Source organism: Mobula birostris, chromosome 1 (genome assembly GCF_030028105.1).
Source record: "Mobula birostris isolate sMobBir1 chromosome 1, sMobBir1.hap1, whole genome shotgun sequence".
Classification (NCBI taxonomy): Eukaryota; Metazoa; Chordata; class Chondrichthyes; order Myliobatiformes; family Myliobatidae; genus Mobula; species Mobula birostris.
In genome coordinates, this window is record NC_092370.1 from 80,685,310 (window position 1) to 80,713,162 (window position 27,853).

Genomic DNA, 27,853 nt, shown 5'->3' on the forward strand with positions numbered 1-27,853 from the left:
GTCTCTATTTCCTGAGGAGACTGAGGTCCTTTAACATCTGCCGGACGATACTGAGGATGTCCTACGAGTCTGTGGTGGCCAGTGCTATCATGTTTGCTGTTGTGTGCTGGGGCAGCAGGCTGAGGGTAGCAGACACCAACAGAATCAACAAACTCATTCGTAAGGCCAGTGATGTTGTGGGGATGGAACTGGACTCTCTCACGGTGGTGTCTGAAAAGAGGATGCTGTCCAAGCTGCATGCCATCTTGGACAATGTCTCCCATCCACTACATAATGTACTGATTGGGCACAGGAGTACATTCAGCCAGAGACTCATTCCACCGAGATGCGGCACAGAGTGTCATAGGAAGTCATTCCTGCCTGTGGCCATCAAACTTTACAACTCCTCTCTTGGAGGGTCAGACATCCTGAGCCAATAGGCTGGTCCTGGACTTATTTCATAATTTACTGGCATAATTTACATATTACTATTTAACTATTTATGGTTTTATTACTATTTAATTATTTATGGTGCAACTGTAATGAAAACAGTTTCCCCTGGGATCAATAAGGTATGACTATGACTACTATATTTTTGTTGTTTTATTTTGTGTTTAGGTTGAACCCAGGTTATAAATGCCATGAAAATGAGATGTTTATAGCAGCAGTGGCACAGTCATGACAAATGTAAGTTACTACAAATTTAAATTAACATAAATTATGCATATAAATACATGATTTGCATATCAAAATAAATAAAAATAGACATAATGGCATTTGTGCAAGTTGAAGGAAATATAGTCCAAGGTAGGACCCAGGAAACTGGATACAATCATACTGTCTGTGTGGAGTTTACATGTTCTCCCTGTATCACTTCCTCTACCGTGGCTGGAGGTGGCAGGGATCAGGAAATGCAGAAGGCATGGAGAGATCATTAATAAGGAGTTGTGAGTACTTACCAAGTATTGAGGACATTAGCAGTAAGATTACAATGTGGTTCAGGCCTCTTCTCTTATTGAGATACAGCAAAACACAGAACAATATAAACTCCAATGTCTGCAAGGAAGCAGAAAGGAAACTGTGTGGTTATGCTGTAAAGGAGTTCCCATGGTTGAACAGATTATCCAGAAACATGGTTCAGGGTTTGAAACTATCACTGAGACTGCATAGAGACACAGAACATGGCAGGGTATAGCATATGAATCCAAAACATTGCGACAAAATAACTAAGCTAACAATGCTCATCTACACTAATTCTTTCCATCTACATAAGGTCCATATCCCTCCATTTTTTTCATGGCCACGTGCCTGTCCAGGAGCCTCTTAAATGTTTCTATCATATTCACCTCCAACCCCACTTTTACCACCATCACACCAGGGACCTACCACACTCTGTTTTTTTTAAAAAAAACCTGTCCCAACCATCTCCTTTAAACTTACCCCCTCTCTCTAACATTAGGTATTTCAACGATGGGGAAAAAATTATTGGCTCTCTATCTATGTCACTCACATTCTTATAAACTTTTATCAGGGTTATTAAAGTTCTCCATTCTCCACTGCTCCAGAGAAAACAACCTAAGTATGTCCAACTTCTCCTCGTAGCATCTGTCCTCTAATCCAGGCATCTTGGTGAACTTTTTCTGCACCCTCTCCAAAGCCTCCATATCCTTCCTACAATGGGATGACCAGAAATGAATGCAATACTCCAGAAGCAATTTGATGTGACTTTGACATTAAGTGTGTGAAGCTGTTTATAAAATAAGTAACCATTTCAGCAACAAAACCAGAAATCCTGGAAGAATATAGCTAACACATCAGGTTAAAGACCCTTATATGAACTTCTTCATTGACTACAGCTTGACATTCAATACCATCATCCCCTCAAAACTAATCAATAAGATTCAAGGACCTTGACATCAACACCTCCTTGTGCAACTGGATCCTCTCTTGCAGACCCCAGTCAATTTGGATTGGCAACAATATCTCCTCCACAATCTCCATCAGCACAGGCGCACCACAAGGCTGTGTACTTAGCCCCCTGCTCTACTCGCTCTACACTTATGACCGAGGGGCTAAGCACAGCTCCAATGCCATATTTATGTTTGACGACGACACCACTGTCAAAGGCCGAATCGAAGGTAATGACGAATCAGCAAATAGGAGGGTGACTGAAAATCTAGCTGAGTGGTGGCACAACAACCACTGGTAACTCGATGACAGAAAGACTAAGGAGCTGACAGCAGATTATTGACTTCATGAGGATGAAACCGGAGGTCCATGAGACAGTCCTCATTGAGGGATCAGAGATGGACAAGGTCAGCAGCTTTAATGCATGGCAGCTCTTCCACTTTCTTAGAAGTTTGTGAAGATTCTGCATGTCACCTAGAACTTTGACAAACTTTTATAGATGTCTGGTGGAGAGTATATTGACAGGTTGCAACGCAGCCTGCTATGGAAACACCAATGCCCTTGAGTGGAAAGTCCTACAAAAAGTAGTGGATACAGCCCAGTCCGTCATGGGTAAAGCCCTCCCCTCTACTGAGCACATCTGTACGTAATGCTGTTGCAAGGAAGCATCAGCCATCATCAGGGACCTCCACCATGCAGGCCATGCTCTCTTCTCACTGCTGCAATCAGGAAGGCCGCACAGGAGCACCAGGGCCAACATCACCTGGTTCAGGAACAGTTATTACCCCTCAACCTTCAAGGGCTAGAACCAGAGGGGATAACTACCAATCTATGGATTTACTTTCAAGGGCTCTTCGTCTCATGATAGATATCTATTGCTAATTTATTATTATTACTACTACTAGCACTATTTCTTTTTTTCTTTTTACATTTGCAGTTTGTTATCCTTTGCATGCAAGTTGTTTATCCACCTTGTTGGATACAGTCTTCAATTGGTTCTATTGTGTTTCTTGTACTTACTGTAAATACCCGCAAGAAAACGATCTCAGATTGTATTTGGTAATATACATGTACTTTGATAATAAATTTACTTTCAGCTTTGAAAACTACATCATTATTCCTTTTTCCTTCTTTTTGCACTACTTTATTTTTGTAATTTCCAATTTTTTAAATCTCTTTACATGTACTGCTGTCTCAAAAGAATAAATTTCACATATCTTAAGTCAGTGATAATAAAATCTGATTTGATCATCATTAAGCATTAGAAGAGAGCTAGTCAGGAAGGCCAATTGAACACATCACTGAATGCAAATATGCCCTAAACCGACGTACTCTTTCAAAATTAAAGTCGTACTTGATCATTGCAGCGAAAATCTCACGCAGTTGCTTCACGTTCAGTTCCTGGACAACTTCACGTTCTGTCCGTTCGCTACTACATTCGGTTTCAATTGTTATCCTTTCCTCTTCCATTTGTATCAGCACTTCATTTAACAGTTCTTGGTCATGGGATGCCAAAACCTCTTCAACATCATCTTCGTCAACTTGCACAAGCCAAACTCACTTAGTCCTTACTTCGTTCACCACGATCAAAACGCTTAATTATGTCTAATTTTACACTAAGTGTAACACCCTTACCAGCTCTTTCAGGCTTTTCCGATACCTTAGAACGCATCTTGCAAACGGCTGCTCACAGGCATGTGTTTAAGCAATGCCGGCGAGAATGCAGTTCCGAATCCGGGGGAAAGCGCCTGCTGGGGGCGCGTGCTGCTTTTTTTCGCACGCTACTTTTCCCGTGCGCTGCCTTTTTTCATAACAGTGAAAACACCTTCTGTTAGCAAAAACAGGGAACTAATGTAGGTCTTTCGTAACAGTGAGGTTTCATAAAGCAAACGTTCGAAAAGCGGGGGACACCTGCATATGCTTTTCTTCTGAATGCTACTATGTGCTGATGCACGTGAGTTTTTCATTGCACATGTGCAAACTCGACTTTGACCTCCCAGGTCATTGGAACCAGCAGCCAATTCCCCGCTGGAACTTGGGATCTTTCTGAGCTCTCAGGCGTGAGACAATCAAAGGTCATACTCTTTGTCCAATCACTTCATTTTTCAGGGATGGTATCCAATTGTCATTGAATTACTGTACAAGTTTTAACAAGATGAAGCAACTGTAGATGATATGGTCTCTTACCAAGTAAACCAAGAACTCCCAACTGACGATATAGTTATGGATCTTAATGGCTGTGATGTCTTGCTGTCCATTAATGGCAAAGGTCACGAGAAGGTAGGTTCCCAGAACAGCCAGTGACCCCCCTGCAGAGAAAACAAACACAACCCACCATTAACACATTTAATAGACCAAGTCCAATCAGTATTACATCGTCACTCAATGTTAAACACATAATGGGGAACTGTTTATCTACCCCAGCGTAAAGTTCAGCAAGAATGATTGTAGGTGGGATTGGGTCAATCTGTAAATTCACCCAGTCACTTTCTGTCAAGGGTTTCCCTTGCATCCCTCATATCTATGAAAGTCTCTCATGGGATGATATCATTCCACATGATGGCATGAACATCGATTTCTCTAATTCATTCTCTGTTCCCCTCCACCTTTGGTTTCCCTCTTTCTTGTGGTCCTCTCTCCCCTTCTCTTCTTTCCCCCCACTCTCATGACTTGCCCATCACGTCCTCTGGTTCTCCAATACATTCCCGTTATTCCATGGTCCATTATCCTCTCCCATCATATTCCTCCTTCTTCAGCCCTTTACTTTTTCCACCCATCACTTCCCAACTTCTCAGATCATTCCCTTTCACCCCCCCCTCCACCACCCACCCACCTTCCCCCTCACCTGGTCTCACCCATCAGCTGCCAGTTTGCACTCCTTTCCCTCCCACCTTCTTATTCTGGCTTCTGCCCCCTTCCTTTCCAGTCCTGATGAAAGCCTGAAACATTGACTTATTTATGTCCCTCCATAGATGCTGGCAGACTTGCTGAGTTCCTCGAACAGTCTGTGTGTTTTGGGATTCCCTGTGCATTGTGCTTTCACAACACTCTATGTGAGGTTGGACTAAGCTTTCCTGAAATGACCCTTTTGCTGGACACCTCCACGTCTTCCCAGACTGTTACGCATTTTCGGTCCTTTGTGGGTACCCATCTATGCTACACCCGAAGCCTCAATAACCCTCACAATCATCCTCTCCATACCCCATTTTCTCTTACAAAACTTCCAAAGATACTTCTGAACTACTCTCACTCCAATCTGCAGCCTGCAATTTCCTTTTAAGTAACAAACTTTTGAACCGTCTTAATGAACTAGCGCTTTCACATTCTTCTGAATGCTATTGCAGACCTAACTCTAAAGCACGCAGGCATGGCACTTTTAGGCAAATGAAGGTATATCACCAGGGCCAAAAGAGAGGGAGAAGGGGAGGACTCCTAGCCAGACTGAAATGCCCTCCATCCAGCATCTTGTTTTCAAATGTACAGTCGCTGGAGAACAAAATTGAGGACCTAAGGGCAAGATTGCTGTTCTGGAGGGAAATGAGGAATAGGTGTGTTTTTTGTTTCATGGAGACATGGCTCACTCCGGACACGCTGAATATGTTGGTAAGACCTGAGGGCTTCTCAATACACTGAATGGACCGGACTGCTGATTCGGAGAAGGCAAAGGTTTCAATGATAAACTTTTAGTAGCGCTCTAATGCAGTGGTCTTGTCGCACTCTTGCTCCCCAACTTGGAACATGTAATAATTAAGTGCAGACCATTCTACTTTACCAAGAGAGTTCACCTCTGTGATCCTGATCGCAGTTTACATATCGTCAAAGGCCAACATTAAGCAGACACTCGAGGTACTGATTGCCGTGATCAGCACACAAGAAACAGCCTATCCCAATGGACTTTCAAATCATTGTTGGGGATTTCAATCAGGCTTGTTTGAAGAAATCTCTTCCCAATTATCAATATATCATCTGCAGCACCAGGGGTCCCAACACACTCAACCACTGTTACACAATCATTAGGAGTGCCTACTGTTCCATGCCTAGTCATGTCACCTGCAGAAATTCTCTGATCACTCAGCAATAATTGGGTGTATAAAGGCAGGATGAATACAGGGCCCTGGTGGAGAACTTTGTCAAATGGTGCAAGCTGAATCATCTGCAGCTCAACATCAGTAAGACAAAGGAGATGGTGATGGACTTTAGGAAGACTAAGCCTGCATTGATCTCTGTTACTATTGATGTTGAGGATGTTAATGTGGTGAGGACCTACAAGTTCCTGGGGGTTGCACCTGGATGTCAGATTTGAGTGGAGCACCAACACAGAGGCTGTGTACAAGAAGGGCCACTGTAACCTCTACTTCCTGAGGAGACGAAGGTTCTTTGGAGTATGCAGGCCTCTCCTTCACATGTTTGACCAGTCTGTTGTATAATCTTTTATGTGACAGTGTGCTGGGCAATGGTATCAACACGGGTGATGCCAACAGGCTCAATAAACTGATTAGAAAGTCTGGCGACCAAGTTAAATACAAGAGGTCTCAATGTGAAATGGCAATTCAGGACCAAACTTGAATCACTGAAGGATACTCAACAACAGGGCTTGAGTGCTATCACCTCTTACATGCTGACTATGGTTCTTTGCGGGAATGGGACCACTCTCAGGGTTTCACGACTGGCCATTATTCGGCATGCCAAGGGTGTGGCCTAAGAGCTCAGCTTGCCTTCGGATGGTTGAGATCTCGTGGCTCTGGAGACAGGCAGATCGAAGGTTGGTGTCCAGGCAGGAGATTGGTGTGTCGTGGGGGATGGGAGATCTAAGGCTGTGTGTCCAGAGACCTGAGACCTTTGGGCACAGAGCTCCGAAAAAGTGATGCAATGGACTGTTAACATCATAAACCAGTAAATTGTTTGTTATGTTTCCTCTCTCGTTGTGAAACGGAGACTTCTCTTTCCCTCTTATTAGGGACAGAGAGAGCCTATGGCATGTCGAATACCGGGTGAACGAGTAGTCTTTGGAGTAACTGCAAGTCTGTGTCTTTGCTGTTGCTTTGCTCACTCTTGAGTGCTCGGTGGCGGGTGCCGATGCTTTTTTTTTTTGCTGGTGAGGGGGAGGGGGATCGTTGCTTGCTGCCACTTACACGCAGGAGGGAGGGGGGAGCTGGGGGGGAACCTTGGGGTTCTAACATTTAACTGTTGTTCATTCTTTGGGGACACTCCTCTGTTTTTATGGATGGTTGCGAAGAAAAAGCATCTCAGGATGTATATTGCATACATTTCTCTGACATTAAATTGTACCTTTGAAATGTTTGAAAATGAACCAAGTGACATAAGTAACAACAAAGCTTCAGTCCCAGATGAGCCGAATGCCTTTTATGCTTGCTTTAACCATCAAGACAAGAGACACCTTCATGAACTCCGACAGCTCTTGATGACACTGTACTTTCAGTCTCTGAGGCCAACGTGAGACCATCCTTGTAGGAGGGGGAGTCAACCGAAAGCATCTGGCCCACACGGGGTACCTGGCCGGGTACGAAAGACCTGGTCCGATCAACTGACTGCAGAGTTCACTGATATTTTTAACCTGTCGTTTCAGCAGTCTGAGATACCCACCTGCTTTAAGCAGGCTTAATTGTGCTGAATTATACCAAGACAAACATGGTTACCTGCCCGAATGATTATTTTCCAGTAGCACTTACGTCCACTGTGATGGAGTACTTTAAGAGGTTGGTGATGAAACCTATCAACCCCTGCCTGAGAAGCAACTTGGATCTGCTTCAATTTGACAACAGGTCAACAGTAGAATCCATTTCATTAGCTCCTCAGTCAACCCTGGAACATCTGGACAGTGAAGATACATACATCAGGAAGCTTCTCATTGACTCAGCATTCAATAATACCATCTCCTCAAAACTAATCAATAAGCTTCAAGTCCAAGGCCTCAGTTCCTCCTTGTGCAATTGGATCCTGGATTTCCTTACTTGCAGACTCCAGTGAGTTTGGATTGACAACAAAATCTCCTTCGCAATTCCTATCAGCACAGGTGCACAAAGCTGCATGCTTAGTCCCCTGCTCTACTCACTTTACACTTATGACTATGAGGCCAAGCACAGTTCCAATGCTATATTTAAGTTTGCTGCTGACACCACTGTCAGAGGCCAAATCAAAGGTGGTGATGAGTCAGCATGTAGGAGGGTGCTTGAAAATCTGGCTGAGTGGTGCCATGACAACCTCTCACTCAATATCAGCAAGACCAAGGAGATGATTACTGATATCAGGAAGGGGAAACCAGACGTCCATGAGCCAGTCCTCACTGGGGGATCAGAGGTGGAGAGCAAAAACAACTTTAAATTCCTCAGTGTTATCATTTCAGAAGATCTGTCCTGGGACCAGCACGTAAGTGACATTACAAAGAAAGCACACAGCGTCTCTACTTTCTCAGAGTTTGTGAAGGTCTGGCATATCATCTATAACTTAGACAAACTTCTCTGGATGTGTAGTGGAGAGTATATTGACTGGCGGCATTATGGCCTGATATGGAAACCCCAATGCTCTTGAATGGAAAATCCTATGAAAAGTAGTGGATATGACCCAGTCTATCACAGGTAAAGCCCTCTCCAGCGTTGAGCACATCTGCAAGGAGCACTGATGCAGAAAAGCAGGACCCCCATCATCCAGGTTATGCTCTCTTCTCGCTGCTGCCATCCACAGTCCAAAGACGTACCAGTTAGTAGGTTAATCTGTCATTGTAAATTGTCCCATAACTAGGCTAGGGTTAAATAGGTGGTTGCTGGGCGGTGCAGCTTGTTGGGCCCTCAGGGCCTGTTCCGAGCTGTACCCCTAAATAAATAATCAGGAGGAAGGGACAGCAGCCTCTGGACTCACACCACCAGGTTCAGGAACAGTTATTACCCTCAACCATCAGGAACAGTTATTACCCTCAACCATCAGGCTCTTGATCCAAAGATGATAACCACTCAACTTCACTCACTTCTTCATTGAACTGTTCCCACAACCTACAAACTCTTCATCTTATGCTCTCAATATTTAATGCTTATTTATTATTTTTTTCTCTGTATTTGTATTTACAGTTTGTTGTTTTTTGCACATAAGTTGTTTGTCAGTCCTGCTGTGTGCGGTCTTTCATCGATTCTATTGTGCTTCTTGTATTTACTGTGACTGCCCACAAGAAAATTAATCTCAGAGTTGTATATGGTGACATACATGCACTTTGATAATAAATTTATTTTGAATTTTGAACTCCACACTGCCAAATCCCTCCAATTCCCCAAACCTGCATCCCCTGAGTCTGGATTCTCAGATCAGTCAGGACAGAGGCTCGTTCATTTGCACTTGACCTTGAGTTCCAGCAGACATTGCTCAGACATTTGCACTTGACCTTGAGTTCCAGCAGACATTGCTCATTACCATTGCTGCTCATCAGCCCAAATTCCAATCTGCTGCTGTCATTCCTTTCTCTTCCTGAAATCAGAACACACCCCACTCCTGACTGCTGACTCAAAGTGAAGTGGTGACCCATTTCCCACCTCCCCAACATTTCAAGGCACAAACCTTTCCCCTCTATCAAACCAGACAGAGCCTGAGGTCCAACTGGGCTTGTCCTTGTGCTTGCTGGCCATCCAGTCCATTCAGCTCCTGGCCAGCAATGTTCCAACTTTGAAAACATGCCACCAAAGTGTGCAGGAAGAGCATGGGAGTGAAAGAGCCACTACATCCATCACAACAGTGCAGGGTTCTCCAGGATCTTACAGGACTGAGTTAAAGGGAGATGTTGAGCAAGTTGAGATTTTATTCACTGAGGTGCAGGAAATTGAATGGTGATCGTATAGAGGTGAATAAAATCAAGAGGGGCTTAGAAAGGGTGAATGCACTCACGGTTGAGGAATCAAGAACTGAAGGACACCAGTTTAGGGTGGGAGGAGAGATTTAATAGGAACCTGAGGGGTAACTATCCACCCAGAGGGTGGTCCATAATGGAATGAGCCAGAGGAAATGGTTGAGGCAGGATTGTTAACATTTAAAAAGCACACGGACAGGTAAGTGGACAGGAAAAATAGAGAGGGATGTAGGTTAAATGCAGGCAAATGGGACTAGCTTAAATGGAAACCTTAGCTGGGTTGTGCCAGTTGGGTCGAAGGACCTGTTTTCATGCTATATGACTACACCATAGCCTAATGCCACGATGAGCCTAATCCAACCCATCTTTTTAACACTACCCTAATCACAGGACAACTTACAATGACTAATGGGTGTGTCTTTGGACACCCAGAAGAAACCCATGTGATCACAGGGAGGGAGAACAAAAAAAAATCCTTACAGGCAGTGGCAGTAATTGAACCCGGGTCACTGGCACTGCAAAGCGATGCACTAACCGCTACTTTCTTTGTAATTGTAACACGACACTGCATTGTGTTCTTGTTTTACCTCAATGTAGTTTTGTAGAGAAATGATCTGACTTGTTGACATGCAAAACAAAATTTTCACCATATCCTGGTACATGTGACAATAATAAACCAATTTATCAATTTTAGCTACAAAATAGTAAACTAGTCATTTAAAACTGAGATGCATAGAACATACGTCTTTCACATGGTAGTGAATCGCTGGATTCTCTGGCCCAGGGTTAGATCATTGGACATATTAAAGGAGAGGACAGATAAACATTGGAATGATTAGGGAATTAAGGGTGATGGGACAACTTGTCTCACTCCTTTCCTGTACTAGTACAGATCAACCATGGGGACACAAAAAACTGCCATGCTGGAATGCAGAGCAACACAAAAAACCTGAGGATTCCAATCTGAAACATCAGCTGCCCATTTCCCTCCAGAGATCAGCCAGGGTCAGACTGAATGGTGGGACAGACTGGAGAAGTCTGGTAGCATAATCCAGCTCTTATTTTCTGGTTTCTGGAGACAAACCCGTGGGAGGGGAGGAGGAGGGGCGTGTGGGTTACAGGGAAATAAGTGGGGGTATTGGACTGATGGGATCACTCTGACACCAGGAATGGATTTGATGGGCCAAAGGGCTTGTTATGTTGTAAAAGCATTATGAGAAATATTTTTGGTAATCTTCAGTAATTATCTAAACACAGACTCATATAGAAAATATGAATTACCCAAGATATCTGAAGACCGCAGCTTTTCTTTCAGGAACACCACCGACACTGCTGCACTTGCTGAACGAAAAACAATATTTTTTGGTATTAGTACAGGGTACCCACACTATCACATCAAAAGGAACAACAATTCACTGATTTGGGATCACCATCTCCCACCGAAGGAAATTTAACAGATGCAGTAAAGGTCTTGTTAGGCTCTCCTGAAAGTATACAATCACAAGTGATGGTCTTCCCACCTCCTGGGCTGTGGGTTCAAATCTCACCCCAGACATGCGAGCAGATTGTTAAAGGTGCTGAGGCCAAGGTACACTAGAGTCACTCAGTAAATGGATGATATTTTGTCAGCTGTGTGTTGTACACTGCTGAAATCTAGCTCAACTAGTTTGAAAGAACCAAATTTTGGAATACAGCACACGCTGGTGGTCTACTGAGCATTCACCATAAGTGGAGGGACAGGGATCATGAGCAGGCAGAAGAGATTTATCTTAATTTGGTGTCACGCCGGTGAGGACACAGTGAGCCGCAGGGCCTGTTCAACGTCCCATGTTAGATGGCTGAGAACTAATTTTATCCTGCTACCTCTTGCATGAGACAGGCTCTACCCATCTTAGAACATAGAGTGGAACTGTACAGCACAGGAACAGGCTCTTCAGCCCACAGTGTCTGCACGGTTGACACCTTAGTCAAAATAGACGAGTTGGGCCAAGATTGTTTCTCTATTGTAATACTCCATGCTGAATTCCTCCAGCAGATTGTTTATTGTTCATGTTCCAGCACCTGTGTCACCATATTATGGGCTGTTGTTTCCCATTTTGGACCACAGAGCAGTTAGACTCAGGATTTTCCGAGGTTGCCTGTACTTTATTTATATCTATTTATTTATTGAGATACAATGTGGAGTAGGCTCTTTGGGCCCTTCAAGCCTCGTTGCCCAGCAATCCCCTGATTTAATCCTAGGCTATTTATAGCCTATATAAACCTATTAACCGGTTTGTCTTTGGACTGTGGGAGGAAACCAGAGCACCTGGAGGAAACCCACACGGTCACCGGAACAGCATACAAACGCCTTACAGGCAGCGGTGGGAATGTTGAACACATGGGAGTAACTTTCTGTTCTTTGATGCTTGTTGTGGAAAACTGCCAGACTTCTACAGCCTAGAATTTAACTCCTAGCCTTCACAGGCCAAGCACCGTCCCTGTGCACTCCCCCACCCATAGGCAGCAACAAGTCAGGACGAAGGAGTGACATTCCAAATAGTAGGCACCCCATCTTGTTTAATCAATCCACCGGTCGTGGCTGTGCCAAGCTCTGAATTCTCTCCTTAAGTCTCTCTCTTCTTTCAATGCCCCAAAAACCCTCCCCTCTTTGACTGGTCACCTGGTCTAGTCTCCCTTGGTGTAGCTTGGAATCCAGTTTCACACTCCGAATAGTGAGAACCTTCATACCTATTCAGGAACTGGCTGCACAGATCAGCAGTTCAATTCAGCAACGCAGCCCAGCACAGCAGTAATTGTTTTTATCACAGATAACCATAGAAACAAGGGAGTTGTTTGAAGCTTCACACTGTGATCATGTTGGGTCAACTTGATTGCTAATGAAAGAGTCAGTGTAAGCTAGCACAGAATACCTACACTGATATCCAGACGCAATACAGAGAGAGTGCTGCAGTGACAGATTTATTTTACTAGATTAAACTGAAGGTCCCATTATGAAACAGTACAGCACAGGAACAGGCTCTTTGGCCCATGGTGTGTGTGCGCCAACCACTACACCCAATTAAACTAAATCTCTTCTGCCTATACATGATCCATATCCCTCAATTCACTGTGTGTTCACGTGTCTAGCAGCCCCTTAAATACCACTATTGTATCTGCTTCTACCCACCCCCTGCCAGCCATTCCAGGCACCAAGCACGTTCTCTGTAAAAAAACTTTCCATGCACATCTCCTTTGAACTTTCCTCCTCTCTGCTTAATGAATGACCTCTGGTACTTGCCACTTCTACTCTGGAAGAAATATTCTGACTGTCCACCTATGATTCTCATAATTTTATAACCTACTATCAGGTCTCCCTTTAGTCTCTGACACTACTGAAAAGAAATAACACGACTTTATTCAATCTTTCCCTGTAGCTCATGACCTCTAATCCAGACTTCATCCTGGTAAAGCTTTTCTGTACCCTTTCCAAAGCCTCCACATCCTTCCTCCAATGGGGCAACAGAACTGCACATCAAGTCAAAGGGCTGAAGTTGATGGAATTTAATAGAGCACAGCTATCCATTGAATAAAGGGGAGGAGGTAGGGAACCACCCCCCAGCTTTCCCCATCATCCCCTCTGTCCCACCTACCCACCTTCCCCCTCACCTGGTCTCACCTATTAACTGCCAGCTTGATCTCCTTCCCCTCCCTCCACCTTCCCATTTTGGTGTCTGTTCTCTTCCTTTTGAGTCCTGGTGAAGACTCTCGGCCCAAAGCGTCCCTCCAGAGATGTTGTCTGACCTGTTGAGTTCCTCCAGCATTTGTGTGTTGCTCAGTAACTGGACACTGAAAGAATAAGGGCATTGGACAGGAACGTGGACCTCAGGCACAGAACCAGCCTGGATCTTAAGACCATAAGACATTGGAGCAGAATTAGGCCATTCAGCCCATTGAGTCTGCTCCACCATTCTATACCAGATCCCACTCAACTCCACACACCTGCCTCTTGCCACATCCTTTGATGCCCTGACCAATCAAGAAACTATCAACTTCTGCCTTAAATATATCCACAGATCTGGCTTCCACCGCAGTCTGTTGCAGAGCATTCCACATGCTCAATACTCTCTGGCTAAAAAAGGTTCTGTCCTAAAAGACTGCCCCTCAATTTTGAGGCTGTGCCCCCCCAGTTCTAGATACTCTCACCATAGGAAACATCCTCTCAACATCCACCTTATCTAGTCCATTCAATATTTGGTAGGTTTCAACGAGATCCCCCCCCCCCCCCACCTCCCAGACCCTGGCATTCTTCTAATTCCAGTGAGTACAGGCACAAAGCTGCCAAATGCTCCTCATATGTTAACCCCTTCATTCCTAGAATCATCCTCTGGAATCTCCTCTGGACTCTCTCCAATGACAACACATCCTTTCTGAGATAAAGGGCTCAAAACTGTTTACAATACTCCAAATGCCCCTTGCAATAAATGTCAACATTGCACTTGCCTTCTTTACCACAGACTCAACCTGTAAATTAACCTTCTGGGAGTCTTGCACGAGGACTCCTGAAGTCCTCTGCACCTCTGATGTTTAATCCGTACCATCATTCCTTTTACCAAAATGCATTATCATACATTTCCCAACACTGTATTCCACCTGCCATCTTTTTGCCTATTCTTCCAATTTGTCTGAGTCCTACTGCAATTGCATTGCTTCCTCAACACTATCTACCCCTCCACCTTCGTATCATCTGCAAACTTTGCCACAAAGCCATCAATTCCATTATCCAAATCACTGACAAACAATGTGAAAAGTAGTGGTCTCAATACTGACCCCTGAGGAACACCACTAGTCAATGGGAGTCAACTAGAAAATGCACCATTTATTTCCACTTGCTGTCTCTTGCCTGTCAACCATTCCTCTATCCATGACAGCATCTTTTCTGAAACACCATAGGATTTTATTTTGTTAAGCAGCCTTGCTCCTGCTCCCTGACATTTACGGACCTCTGGCACACTGCTAGTGTCTTCCACAGAGAAGACAGATGCAAAGTACCCATTAAATTCATCTGCCATTTCTTTGTCCCCCATTACTACCTCACCAGCATCATTTTCCAGTGGTCCAGTATCAACTCTCACCTCCCTTTTGCTCTGTAAATAACTGAAAAAACTTTTAGTACCCTGCTATATATTATTGGCTAATCTGCTTCATATTTTATCTTTTCTCTTCTTAATAGCTTTTTTTAGTTGCTTTTTGTTGTATTTTAAAAGCTTCCCAATCCTCCAACTTCCCATTCACTTTTACATGAGGAAATTTGCAGATGCTGGAATTTCGAGCAACACACATAAAAGTTGCTGGTGAATGCAGCAGGCAAGGCAGCATCTCTAGGAAGAGGTACAGTCAACATTTCGGGCCGAGACCCTTCGTCAGGACTAACTGAAAGAAGAGATAGTAAGATATTTGAAAGGGGGAGGGGGAGATCCAAAATGATAGGAAAAGATAGTGGGGGGGGGGATGGAGCTAAGAGCTGGACAGTTGATTGGCAAAAGGGATATGAGAGGATCATGGGACGGGAGGCCTAGGGAGAAAAAAAGGTGGGGGGGGGAGGAGTCCAGAGGATGGACAAGGAGTATAGTGAGAGGGACAGAGGGAGAAAAAGGAGAGAGAAAAAATAATAATATGGGTTACGAAGGGGAGGTGGGGCATTAATGGAAGTTCGAGAAGTCAATGTTCATGCCATCAAGTTGGAGGCTACCCAGACGGAATATAAGGTGTTGTTCCTCCAACCTGAGTGTGGCTTCATCTTGATAGTAGAGGAGGCCGTGGATAGACATATCAGAATGGGAATGGGACGTGGAATTAAGATGTGTGGCCACTGGGAGATCCTGCTTTCTCTGGCAGACATAGCATAGGTGTTCAGCGAAACGGTCTCCCAGCCTGTGTCGGGTCTCGCCAATATATAGAAGGCCACATCGGGAACACTGGATGCAGTATATTACCCCAGCCAACTCACAGGTGAAGTGTTGCCTCACCTGGAAGGACTGTCTGGGGCCCTGAATGGTGGTAAGGAAGGAAGTGTAAGGGCATGTGTAGCACTTGTTCCGCTTACAAGGATAAGTGCCAGGAGGGAGATCGGTAGGAAGTGATGGAGGGGACGAATGGACAAAGGAGTCGCGTAGGAACCAATCCCTGCGGAAAGCGGGGGGCGGGGGGGGGGAGGGAAAGATGTGCTTAGTGGTGTGATCCCGTTGGAGGTGGCGGAAATTACGGAGAATTATATGTTGGACCCGGAGGCTGGTGGGGTGGTAGGTGAGGACCAGGGGAACCCTATTCCTAGTGGGGTGGCGGGAGGATGGGGTGAGAGCAGGTATGCGTGAAATGGGAGAGATGCGTTTGAGAGCAGAGTTGATGGTGGAGGAAGGGAAGCCCCTTTCTTTAAAAAAGGAGGACATCTCCTTCGTCCTGGAATGAAAAGCCTCATCCTGAGAGCAGATGCGGCGGAGATGGAGGAATTGCGAGAAGGGGATGGCATTTTTGCAAGAGACAGGGTGAGAAGAGGAATAGTCCAGATAGCTGTGAGAGTCCATAGGCTTATAGTAGACATAAGCTGTCTCCAGAGACAGAGACAGAAAGATCTAGAAAGGGGAGGGAGGTGTCAGAAATGGACCAGGTAAACTTGAGGGCAGGGTGAAAGTTGGAGGCAAAGTTAATGAAGTCCATGAGCTCAGCACTTGTGCAGGAAGCAGCGCCAATGCAGTCGTCGATGTAGCGAGGAAAAGTGGGGGGCAGATACCAGTATTGGCTTGGAACATGGATTGTTCCACAAAGCCAACAAAAAAGCAGGCATAGCTAGGACCCATGCGGGTGCCCATAGCTACACCTTTAGTTTGGAGGAAGTGGGAGGAGCCAAAGGAGAAATTATTAAGAGTAAGGACTAATTCCACTAGACAGAGCAGAGTGGTGGTAGAGGGGAACTGGTTAGGTCTGGATTTCAAAAAGAAGCAGAGAGCTTTGAGAGCTTCCTGGTGGGGGATGGAGGTATATAGGGACTGGACATCCATGGTGAAAATAAAGCGGTGGGGGCCAGGGAACTTAAAATCATTGAAAAAATTCAGAGCGTGAGAAGTGTCACGAACATAGGTCGGAAGGGATTGAACAAGGGGGAATAAAACAGTGTCGAGGTATGCAGAAATGAGTTCAGTGGGGCAGGAGCAAGCTGAGACAATGGGTCTACCTGGACAGGCAGGTTTGTGGATCTTGGGTAGGAGGTAGAAATGGGAAGTGCAGGGTGTGGGAATTATAAGGTTGGTAGCAGTGAACACTTGCTGAATACCTACGCTCTGTCTGCCAGAGAAAGCAGGATCTCCCAGTGGCCACACATTTTAATTCCACATCCCATTCCCATTCTGATATGTCTATCCACGGCCTCCTCTACTGTCAAGATGAAGCCACACTCAGGTTGGAGGAACAACACCTTATATTCTGTCTGAGTAGCCTCCAACCTGATGGCATGAACATTGACCTCTCTAACTTCCGTTAATGCCCCACCTCCCCCTCGTACCCCATCCGTTACTTATTTTTTTACACACATTCTTTCTCTCACTCTCCTTTTTCTCCCTCTGTCCCTCGGAATATACCCCTTGCCCATCCTCTGAGTTTTCCACCCCACCCGTGTCTTTCTCCCCGGACCTCCTGTCCCATGAACCTCTCGTATCCCTTTTGCCAATCACTTGTCCAGCTCTTGGCTCCATCCCTCCCCCTCCTGTCTTCTCTTATCATTTTGGATCTCCCCCTCCCCCTCTCAAATCCCTTACTCACTCTTCCTTCAGTTAGTCCTGACGAAGGGTCTCGGCCTGAAACGTGGACTGTACCTCTTCCTATAGATGCTGCCTGGCCTGCTGCGTTCACCAGCAATTTTTATGTTTGTTGCTCCCACTCACTTTTGCTACCTTACATGCCCTCTCTGTCTTTTGTGCAATCCTTAACTTCCCTTGTCAGCCATGGATACCAATCCTGCCATTTGAAAACTACTTCTTCTGTGGGACATATTTATCCTGCCTCTTGTGAACTATCCCCCTGCCATATTAGTTTAAACCATTCCCATATTAGCTTGAACCACTCCCACCTTATTGAAAGGCCTAGCAGGAACCAGGATCTAAATGGCCAATCCCTGCTCCTGCACCATATCCTTTATCTGCAGACCACACCCGACATTGCACATTGTGAAATACTTCCAAACAACCTAAACCAAACAGAAAAAACTGGCCAGGCAGCATGTTTGGAGAAAGAAACAGTATTAATACTTCGGGTCAATAGCTTTTGCAAAAATTTGAAGTCAAACATAAAAACAAGAGATTATGCAGTAGCCACAAATCTTGAGCAACATACAGAAAATACTGGAGGAACTCAGCAAGTCAGGCAGCATCTATGAAGGGGAATAAACAGTCAATCTTTCAGACTGAGACCCCTCGCCTAGTCAAACTAGAGAAGAGGGATGGTAAAGAGAACAGTCTGTGACAGGATAGGGACCAAGAGAAGTCTATTGTTTCATTGTTTTGAAACAACTTTACCAGCCAAATCATCTTGAAGCATCTTTAGACCATGAAATGTACAGTACAATGCAAAGGCATCTTCCTTTCCAGGCGTCATCCCTCTCTCTGAAGGCTCTCCCATATCGCTGAAAGCTAGTAACAATCTCTAAAATGTCCCCAACCTCATTCCCAACTCGCCTGGATAATCTAAACCTAAAAATAACATAAATATTAAAATTTCAATGTAGATTAGGGAGTCTATGATGTGGCATTGCTGTATAAATGCAGACTTCATCTCCTAAATTCTTCATCACCATAGCAACTTACCGAAGGAAACTGTTTTTCAATTTAATTTGGATAAGTCTTTTAAGCAATGGACTGATTAAAACCATGGTTTGAATGCTCTGGGGGCCACGCAGACTACCTGGGGCGGAGTTACCTTCACTAGCGCTGCGCCATGCTTCAATCCCAGTTTGTAAATAGCCAGCAGGGGCCTATCCGTGTGAGGGAAGTGGGGTGGGGGTGATTCAGTTCCATGCCTTTGACAATCTCCAAAATGCCACCACTAGCAGTTCAGTGTCCAACAGAATAAAGTACTCCCAGGATACAGGGAGGAACACTCCTGTGAAATCTCACAATGGGGTCTTTTTCACCCACAAGGTCTCAGTTTCATGTGTCTTTAACTGGCAAAGTCAATTTAGGATTACAAATATTCCAAGGTTGGGACATTTTGCGTGCATTAAGTGCAAGCTTTTACTTTTAATCTGACCTACCACATTGGCATCTTGAAGAGGGGAGAGGAAGGCCTTTGGGGCAGTTGTCGCCTTGCAGAAGGTTGTTGGGGGCAATTAAAATCCATCCGCATGGTATGACTCCCAGTCCATCTGTTTCGGTCTCATCAGCACCTGTGCCTGCACTCTTTGGACACCAGGTATATTCACTGCTATGGTCATACAGCATAAAAACAAGCCCTTCAACCCACTGTGTCCGTGCTGAACATCAATCACTCATTTACACTAATCAGTCATTAATCCCATTTTATTCTCCCCTCACTCTCCCCAGATTCTACCACTCACCTTCACTCAAGTGATAAGTACAGTAGCCAAATAACTAACCAACCTTCATGTGAGGAAATGAGAGCACCCCGAGGAAACCCACACTGTCATGTAAACTCCACACACACAGCACCGGAGGCTGGAGTCGAACCTCGGTCACTCAAACTGCGAGGAAGAGGCTCTACTAACTCTACCACTGTGTCCTACTTCTTCCTGGAAAATGTTAGGATCTTAGTGAACCACAGCTATTCTTGATGACTATCCAATCATTTTTTTCCTGAGGCCAGCTTTCTAAATCCAGTGTGTTTTAAATTAAATAATTAATGAGAATATTCTCTAGCTTTTCTGTTTGGAGTGAAGGAGGATGAGAGGTGACTTGTTGGAGGTGTATAAAATGAGAAGAGGTATAGTGAGTGGATAGCCAGCATCTTTTCCCCAGGTTTGTAAAGACTAATACGAGGGGACATAATTTTAAGGAGATTGGAGTAAAGTATAAGAGCAATGCCAGAGGTATGATATTTTTTAAACACGGTGCGTGGAATGCACTGCTAGGGTTGGTGGTAGAGGCATATACATTAGAGATATCTAAGACATTCTTAGATAGAAAATCAAGGTCTCTGTGGGTGGGAAAGGTTAGACTGACTAGAAGGTTGGCACAACATCATGGGCTGAAGGGCCTGTACTGTGCTGTAATGTTCTGTATTTTCTATAACTGTGTGTATTTACCTGTCTATGCCTCTCATGGTTTTACAAGGATGTCCTTCAGTTCCTACTCTATAGCTCCTGATTCCCCTGTCCTGGTCGTTCCTCAGACAGCAGGTCATCCTTACCGATAACGGACACGCATCCCAAAGGAGCAACCAGAGTAGCCGGTGCAAAACCATAGGCAGCAAAGTTCCCCAGTTCACCCAATCCCATCAGGAAGATTCCACACCACCATAGCTTGCTCTTGTAATAAGGTGTTAGACTTTCTTGACATAATAATCGGATGTGTGTATATTTCTGTGGCAGAGGAAACAAAAATTGTGGGATTACGAGCAAGAACACACAATGACACTATCAAAAGTCTGTCAGCAAATTAAAAACTCTTTTTGTCAGGTGAAAACATTCAATAAATATGTCTTTATGCGTTAAAATTTTTAAAGAAGTGTTTTAAAACGTAATTGCACTTCATGGTTTTTCCCAACAGCAGTACACATGGGATACAGGAGTACTAAATACAGTTAGCTTCCCAACCACATCTCCCTCCCCTTCCCAATGTCCCTGTCCTCCACATCACTCCATCCCCTGAGCATAACCACTGCTTTCATTGGCTCTCTGGAGTATCACACACATTTCTGGTCACCCCATTGCGGGAAGGATGCGGGGGCTCTGGAGAAGGTGTCAAAGCGGTTCATGGGGATGCTGCCAGGATGAGGGAATACTAACTAAAGAAGAGAGGTTGGACAAACTTAGGTTGTTTTCTCTGGAGTATCAGAGACTGAAGGAAGATCTGAGTGAGGATTATAAAATTATGAGAGGCATAGACAGCCGGTATCTTTTCTCCAGGGTAAAAATGTCCTAGCATTTGACATGCATTTAAGAGGAGAGGAGATGTGGGGGCAAGTTTTCATTACACAGAGGGGTGAGTTCCTGAATGAGCTGCGAGATATGGTGGTGGAAGCAGATACGATAGTGGTGATTAAGAGGCACATGAACAGGTAGGGAATGGAAGCATATGGGCAGGCAGAAGAGATTTAATTGGGTGCCGTGGTCAGCACATATATCGTGGGCCCAGGAGACTGTTTCTGTGCTGTACTGTTCATTCTACGTTCTAAGATTAAGTATGTTTGCAATAGAATGTATGTGCCCCAGTTACAGCACACTGTGATTCACATAACCTCCCAACTGAGAATTGAGAATGTAGTTAACATGTTAATACACCATTTTGTTCATCTTATGAATAACTAGGCTCATAAAATAGTGACTGTATACTCTGCCTACATCTCATCTGTTGCTCAGTTGGTACCAAACTGGCATCCAAGTTAGATGGCTGTGGGTTCAAGTCCCATCTTGAGCACAGGCTGACAAGTCCAGTGCTAGACTGTAGGACTGCTGCATTCTCAAGGGTACTGATTTTTTCTGACATCGCAGGTGGGTACAAACCACCCCACTGTTCTGACTAGGAGCTCTCTCTCGTGTCTTGGTTGATCCTTCAATCAGTTACACTGATTGACGGTTCCTTTCCCCTCTACAAATGCTGCTCGACCTATTGAGTTCCTCCAGCAGGCTGTTTGCTGCTCCAGGTTCCAGCATCTGTTGCCTGTGTCTCAATAAAATGAATTCTCTGCTATGTCACAATGCTGGAAGAGATAACTGTGGGGAAATTGACTGTTGAGTTCCTTGCACCATGAGCAATGCTTCAAAAGTCTTCATCTGGCTGTGTCATATCAACTCTGACCAAAGAATACATTTCACTGGGAGCTTTGACAGGAATTAAGTAGACTGATGAACATTGAATGGTCATGTCATCGTCCACATCACCCAGAGTCATCAGGACAAGTTGAATGAATGAATGTAACATCAAGCAACGACTATGTATTATGAGGAAAGTGTACCATGGCCTACGGCTCTTCCCAAGGCCTTATGTAGCAGCAGAACAACCCTAAACAAGAAAACGAAACTAAATCCATTCGAGATGTTAACATTGCGAGCCATGGGTCTCAGAGAGGCTGATGTACACATTATGGCAAATAGTTTAGTTAACTATTGTGTGAAATTAACTCAAGCTGTCCAGTCTGCTTCTCAACATGTTCTGCTACTTGACATGATCCAACAGAAGGAGGACACACCTGATTCCTGGTGAATGGTGATTAAGCACTGTATAAGGAACCAATGGGAGCTCAATGGGAAGGACATAATCCCTTAAGTAACCTGGCTGTCAAAGTAGAAAGCAAAAATAAGTGGATGCACATCAGTCACTGCAAGCGAGCTAAAGTGAAACCAGATGAGGATAACAAGTGCTGTGGTTAACGTGCTAGCAACCTCTCACACAGTGCCTAAACAGCCAGAAGACTTTGAACAAATCAACAACGATTGGATATTATGTTTATTCTAATATTAGTTGTTATTTTTTTGCCAATTCTTGCCTACTTAAAATGAGTACTAATATTTGTACTAATATACTTTATCATATTTTACATTTTTTTTACTTGTATAAGAGTGAGCATTAATAGAATAGTTCAAACTCAGGTAAGTGTGTCTACTAATCAGCCTAATTGTTACATAACCCTATGAATGCCGTGAAGAATATATAGCTTCTGGTCTTAATTTAAGAAGCTTTCGATTATTTTATACCTATTAAGGATACCACAAGCTTTCTGCCTCTGAATTTTCAGATGTAGTGATTCTAAATGTGTAATTTAGAATCAATGAGGAGTTATTGGATTAGACTGCTTACTTGTTATTTTCTTTGCATCTTAACAATTAATAGTCTGTTTGTATTTTATATAACCATTTTATATACATGTAATTGTTTAGTGTGTTTCCTAGTGGTCACAATATGTATCTGCCGTTGTTCAGTGTGTCCCCTAATGGTTACAGTTCTTTGTATTTTGGAAAGCTCTGGAAGCTTCTCCAGTGTTGTATTATTTCAATCTGATTGGTTAATTATTACCTTCAAATTTGAATTGAATATTTCTTAGCTATGGAGTATAAAAAGAGTTAACCATGAGGTTATGATATCTTTCAGCTTCTTCTCTCCCTTCACTTAATAGACCTGTATCATTATCCATTTTTCAATTTTCTTCATTCTATTAAAGCTTAATAAAACAATCATGAAGCAACAAGTCTTGTGCCTCTTTCCTGACTTTGAAACAAACCCTGGATTAAAAGCATCAGAATCCAACAGCTGTAAAGCATTTTGTAATAATGTGAAAGATGCTATAGAAATGCAAGTGTTTCTTCCTTTCAGTGAAATCCCAGATACAGTGTTACATGCACAAAATGATGGAATAACTCAAGCAGATCAGGCAGCATCTCTGGAGAGAGATGAACAGCTGTTATTTCAAGTTAGGGCCTCTGGCTTAAACACTGACTGTTTATTCCCCTCCATAGATGCTGCTTGAACTGCTGAGTTCCTCCAGCATCTTGTGGGTGTTGCTCAAGATTTCCAGTATTTGCAGAATCGCTTGCGTCTTTGACTAATAACCTGACTTCTCTGCATGAGTTAGGTACTCCAGGATGTGGACTTCATGCAAGGCTCACCTCTGAGACAAAACCATTCACTATGATTAAGAAGCAGAAATTCAGCCAGTGAGTCCATGCCACTCCTGTTCCTCACAATTTTTTTTTCCTTGAAATCCACTTCCCTACTTTTCTCTCAATTCCTCCCTCATTCCCAGATTATACTTCTTACCTGCACATGAGGAGCAACTTACGAAAGACAATTAACTCACCAACCTGCACAGTTTAAGATGTGGGAGGAAAGTGGAGCACCTGCAGGGAGCCCACGTACGTCACAGGAAGAACGTGAAAACTCCAGACAGGCAGCACTGGAGAACAGGGTTAGTCTGGAATTTCTGGAGATGTGAAGCAGGTGTGCTACAGTGTGAGACCAGGTGTACTACAGTGCCTGAATAGGTGCGTGGTGGAGAGCATCCTGACTGGCTGCATCACAGGCTGATATGCAAACATCAACGCCCCTGAATAGAAAATCCTACAAAAGGTACTGGATACAGCCCAGTCCATCACAGGTAAAGCCCTCCCCACCATTGAGCACATCCACAGGAAATGCAGGAAATCAGCAGCCTTCACCGCCCAGGCTATGCTCACTTCTTGCTGCTGCCATCAGGAAGGTGGTACAGGAGCCTCAGGATTCACCACCAGGTTCTGGAACAGGTATTACCCCTCAACCATCAGGTTCCTGAACCAGAGGGGATGACTTCACTCAATTTCACTTGCCCCATCACTGAAATGTTCCCATAACCTATGGACTCACTTTCAAGAGCTCTTCCATCTCCTATTTTCAATATTTATTGTTTATTTATTATTATTATTTTTCTTTTTGTATTTGCAGAGTTTATAGTCTTTTGCACACTGGTTGTAGGCCCAGTTGATTCTGTTATGAAATATTGGATTTATTGAGTATGCCTACAAGAAAACTAATCTCAGGGTTGTATGTGGTGACAGAGTGTATGTGTACTTTGATAATAAATCTACTTCGAACTTTTCAACTTTGAATTTGAAGGCTCCTGCAGAACTTTGGAATAGTCATGTGTACATAAAGACCGAAGTAAACAATTGTAACAAAAGGACCTGGGAATACAGATTGACAACTCCTTGAAAGTGTTATCACAAGTAGATATTACGGGGTTGTAAAGAGAGCTTTTAGACACATTGGCTGTCATTGAGTACAAAAAGTGTACACGACGATCTTGAGGTTGAATTTGATGGATGTGCACACTTCCGGTCACCTACCTACAGGAAAGATATTAACAGGACAGAGCAAATTGACAAGGATGTTGCCAGGACTTGAGGACCCAAGTTATAGGGGAAGCCTAAATAGGTTAGGACTTTGATCCCTGGAGCACAGGAGAATGAGAGAAGATCTTATAGAAGTATACAAAGTTTTGAGGGGTACAGATAGGGTAAACAGATACAGTTGCTTTCCTTCAGTCAGGGACAGATCATAAGTTTAGAGTGAAAGATGAAATATTCAAGCGGAATCTGAGGGGCGGCTTCTTCACTTAGAAGATGGTATGAGGGTGGAATGAGCTGCCAGTGGAAGTGGCAGATGTGGGTTTAATTGTAATATTTAAGAGAAGTCTGATTAAGTATATTAACGGGAGGGCTGTGGTCTAGATGCAGCTATATGGAACTAGGCAGAAGACCAGGGTGGCACAGACTGAAACATGGATAACAGGGATTTGGAGGGTATGGTCCAGGTACTAGACAGGAGATAAGGTTAGATGGGCTGAAGGGCCTGCTTCTGTGCTGTAGAGCTCTATGACTCTATGACACAGCAGCAGGGATAGTCCCTCCAACCCTTCCTGCCAAAGCTGACCTTCACTAGGCCTCACCTCCACCTCGGTACCTGTTCCTCATCGTCCTTAATTCTCTCATTCTTGCAACATTGATCTAGGTTTTCCCTGTTCTAGCCTCCACAACATTCCAGGGCAGAGAATTCCAGAGATTTACCAGCCTCTATGCTTCTCAGTTTTAAATGACCACCCTCCTAACTTTGTAACTAAGTCTGGTAACATCTGAAATGGGTCAACATTTCAGGTCAAGATTCTTCATCTGGATAGGTATTGCCTTGCCCACTGAGTTCCTCCAACATCTCATGTATTGCTCCAAATTTCAGCATCTAGAGTCTCTTGTAACTCCAGGGTAACTATTGTTTGAGATACTCCCACCTAATGGAGAGGATAATCCCAATAGTGAAAGTCTAAGAACAGAGGTACAGCCTCAGAGTAGAAGAATGTACCTTTGGAACAGAAATGAGGAGGAACTTCTGTTCCAGAGGATGATAAATCTGTAGAATTCATTGCCATGGGTGGCTGTGGAGGCCAAAGTGGAGTTTGATAGATTCTTGATTAGCAAGTATGTCATAAGTTACAGGGAGAAGGCAGGAGAATGGGGTTGAGAGGAAAAATAAATCAGTCATGATCGAACGTCAGAGAAGAGGTTACGGGCTGATGGCTGAATTCCGGTCCCAACATGGTGTTGATAGAAAATTCTCAACATTCATGCTATCATTCTCTTCATATATTTTGGTCTTCTGGATGGTGAATTGAGTGAATCCTTTGGAAGGTGATAGATATGCATTGTAGAAATGGGCCATTTGGCCCAGCCAGTCCATACTGGTCTTTTGACTCCACTCTGCCTCTTATTGTTGTTCCTCAACTAAATGCAATAACAGATCCTCATTCTCCCTTCAGAACATAACAGATCAGCAGCAGGCCATTTGCCCCTTATGTCTGTTTCTGCCATTCTACAAAATCAACGCTGATATTCTGTTGTAGCATCACCGTCAGGCAGTAAATACATACCTCTGGCACAAGTTACAATTAATTTGTGCCCTTCTTGTGAATGCAATGTCTCTAATGGCATAAGGCTGTGATGCTACTGCAAGTAAACTTTTCATTCTGTCTGGACTTCATGCTGTTTTGGGAAGTCAGCCAATAAAATCAAGGACTCCTCCCATCTGAGACATTTGCACTGATCCACACTCCCATCGGGCAGAAGGTATAAAAGCCCAAAAAGATGTTACATCAGGTGCAACGACAGCATCTATCCTGCTGTTAAACGAGTTCTGCTCATAAGGATAAGTAGCAGGAGGGAGCTTAGTAGTGACGCCCTACTCTATTCATCTCTGCCCACTGATCTCCCTCCTGGTATTTATCCTTGCAATTGGAACAAGTACTACACCTGCCCCTACATTTCCTCCCTCACTCCTATTCAGGGCCCCAAACAGTCCTTCCAGGTGAGGCGACATTTCACCTGTGAGTCTGTTGGTGTCATCCACTGTATCTGGTGTTCCCTCCTGTACATCAGCGAAACCTGACATGGATTGGGAGAAAGCTTCGCCGAGCACTTACTCTCCATCCGCCAGAAAAAGCAGGATCTCCCAGTGGCCCCCCATTTTAATTCCACTTCCCATTCCCATTCTGACATGTCAGTCCATGGCCTCCTCTACTGATGCAATGAGGCCACTCCCAGGTTGAGGAACAGCACCTTGTATTCCGTCTGGGTAGCCTCCAACCTGATGGCATGAGCATCGGTTTCTTGAACTTCCAGTAATTGCTTGCCCCTCCCCCACCTTCACTATTCCCATTCTCCTCCCTCACCTCATCTCCTTACCTGCTCATCACCTCCCACTGTTGCTCCTTCCCATTCCCTTTCTTCCATGGTCTTCTACCCTCTCCTATCAGATTCCCCCTTCTCCAGCCCTTTATCTCTTTCACCCATCAGCTTCCCAGCTCTTTACTTCATCCCTCCCCCTCTCCCGGTTTCACTTATGACCTACCACCTTGTACTTCTTCCTCCCCTCCCCCCAGCTTCTTGCTCTAACTTCTCATCTTTCTTTTCCCCAGTGTCCTAATGAAGGGTTTCGACCCGAAATGTCGACTGTACTTCTTTTCCATAGATGCTGCCTGGTCTGCTGAGTTCCTCCAGCATTTTGTGTGTGGTGCTAATTACGTTCTTGCATATTATTATCTGCCTGTACTGCACTTTGTCTATAACTGTAACACTTCATTCTATGTTCTGTCATCGTTTTGCCTGGTACTACTTCAATTGCTAATGTGACAAAATGATCTGTATGGATGGCATGCAAGACAACATTTTTCACAATACTTCAGTACATATGACAATAACAAATCAATTTACACTTGCATATGCCTATGACAATAAACATGACTTTAACTAGATTCCTTCAGTAATGTTCTCAGCAACTACGCCTATACACCTCCCGGATAATATGGCAGTCCAAAGACTCACCGTGTCTAGATGAACATATTTATTCTCAACTGTCCGCCAGACAGAAGACTTTTATTGCAAGGTTCAGATCCCAG

At 44.1% G+C, this 27,853-nt stretch overlaps 1 protein-coding gene across 2 annotated transcripts in view; it reads right to left on the reverse strand.

Moving 5' to 3' along the window:
* LOC140197701 (NIPA-like protein 2) overlaps nt 1-27,853 on the reverse strand; it is a 106,578-nt gene that overhangs the window by 22,579 nt on the left and 56,146 nt on the right. For both annotated transcript variants that reach the window (XM_072258075.1, XM_072258065.1), the window contains 4 exons: nt 20,129-20,300; nt 11,018-11,077; nt 4,075-4,196; nt 939-1,035 (listed from right to left, as the gene is read on the reverse strand). In XM_072258075.1, coding sequence (XP_072114176.1) covers nt 939-1,035; nt 4,075-4,196; nt 11,018-11,077; nt 20,129-20,300 — 451 coding nt within the window. The remainder of the gene's footprint in view (nt 1-938; nt 1,036-4,074; nt 4,197-11,017; nt 11,078-20,128; nt 20,301-27,853) is intronic.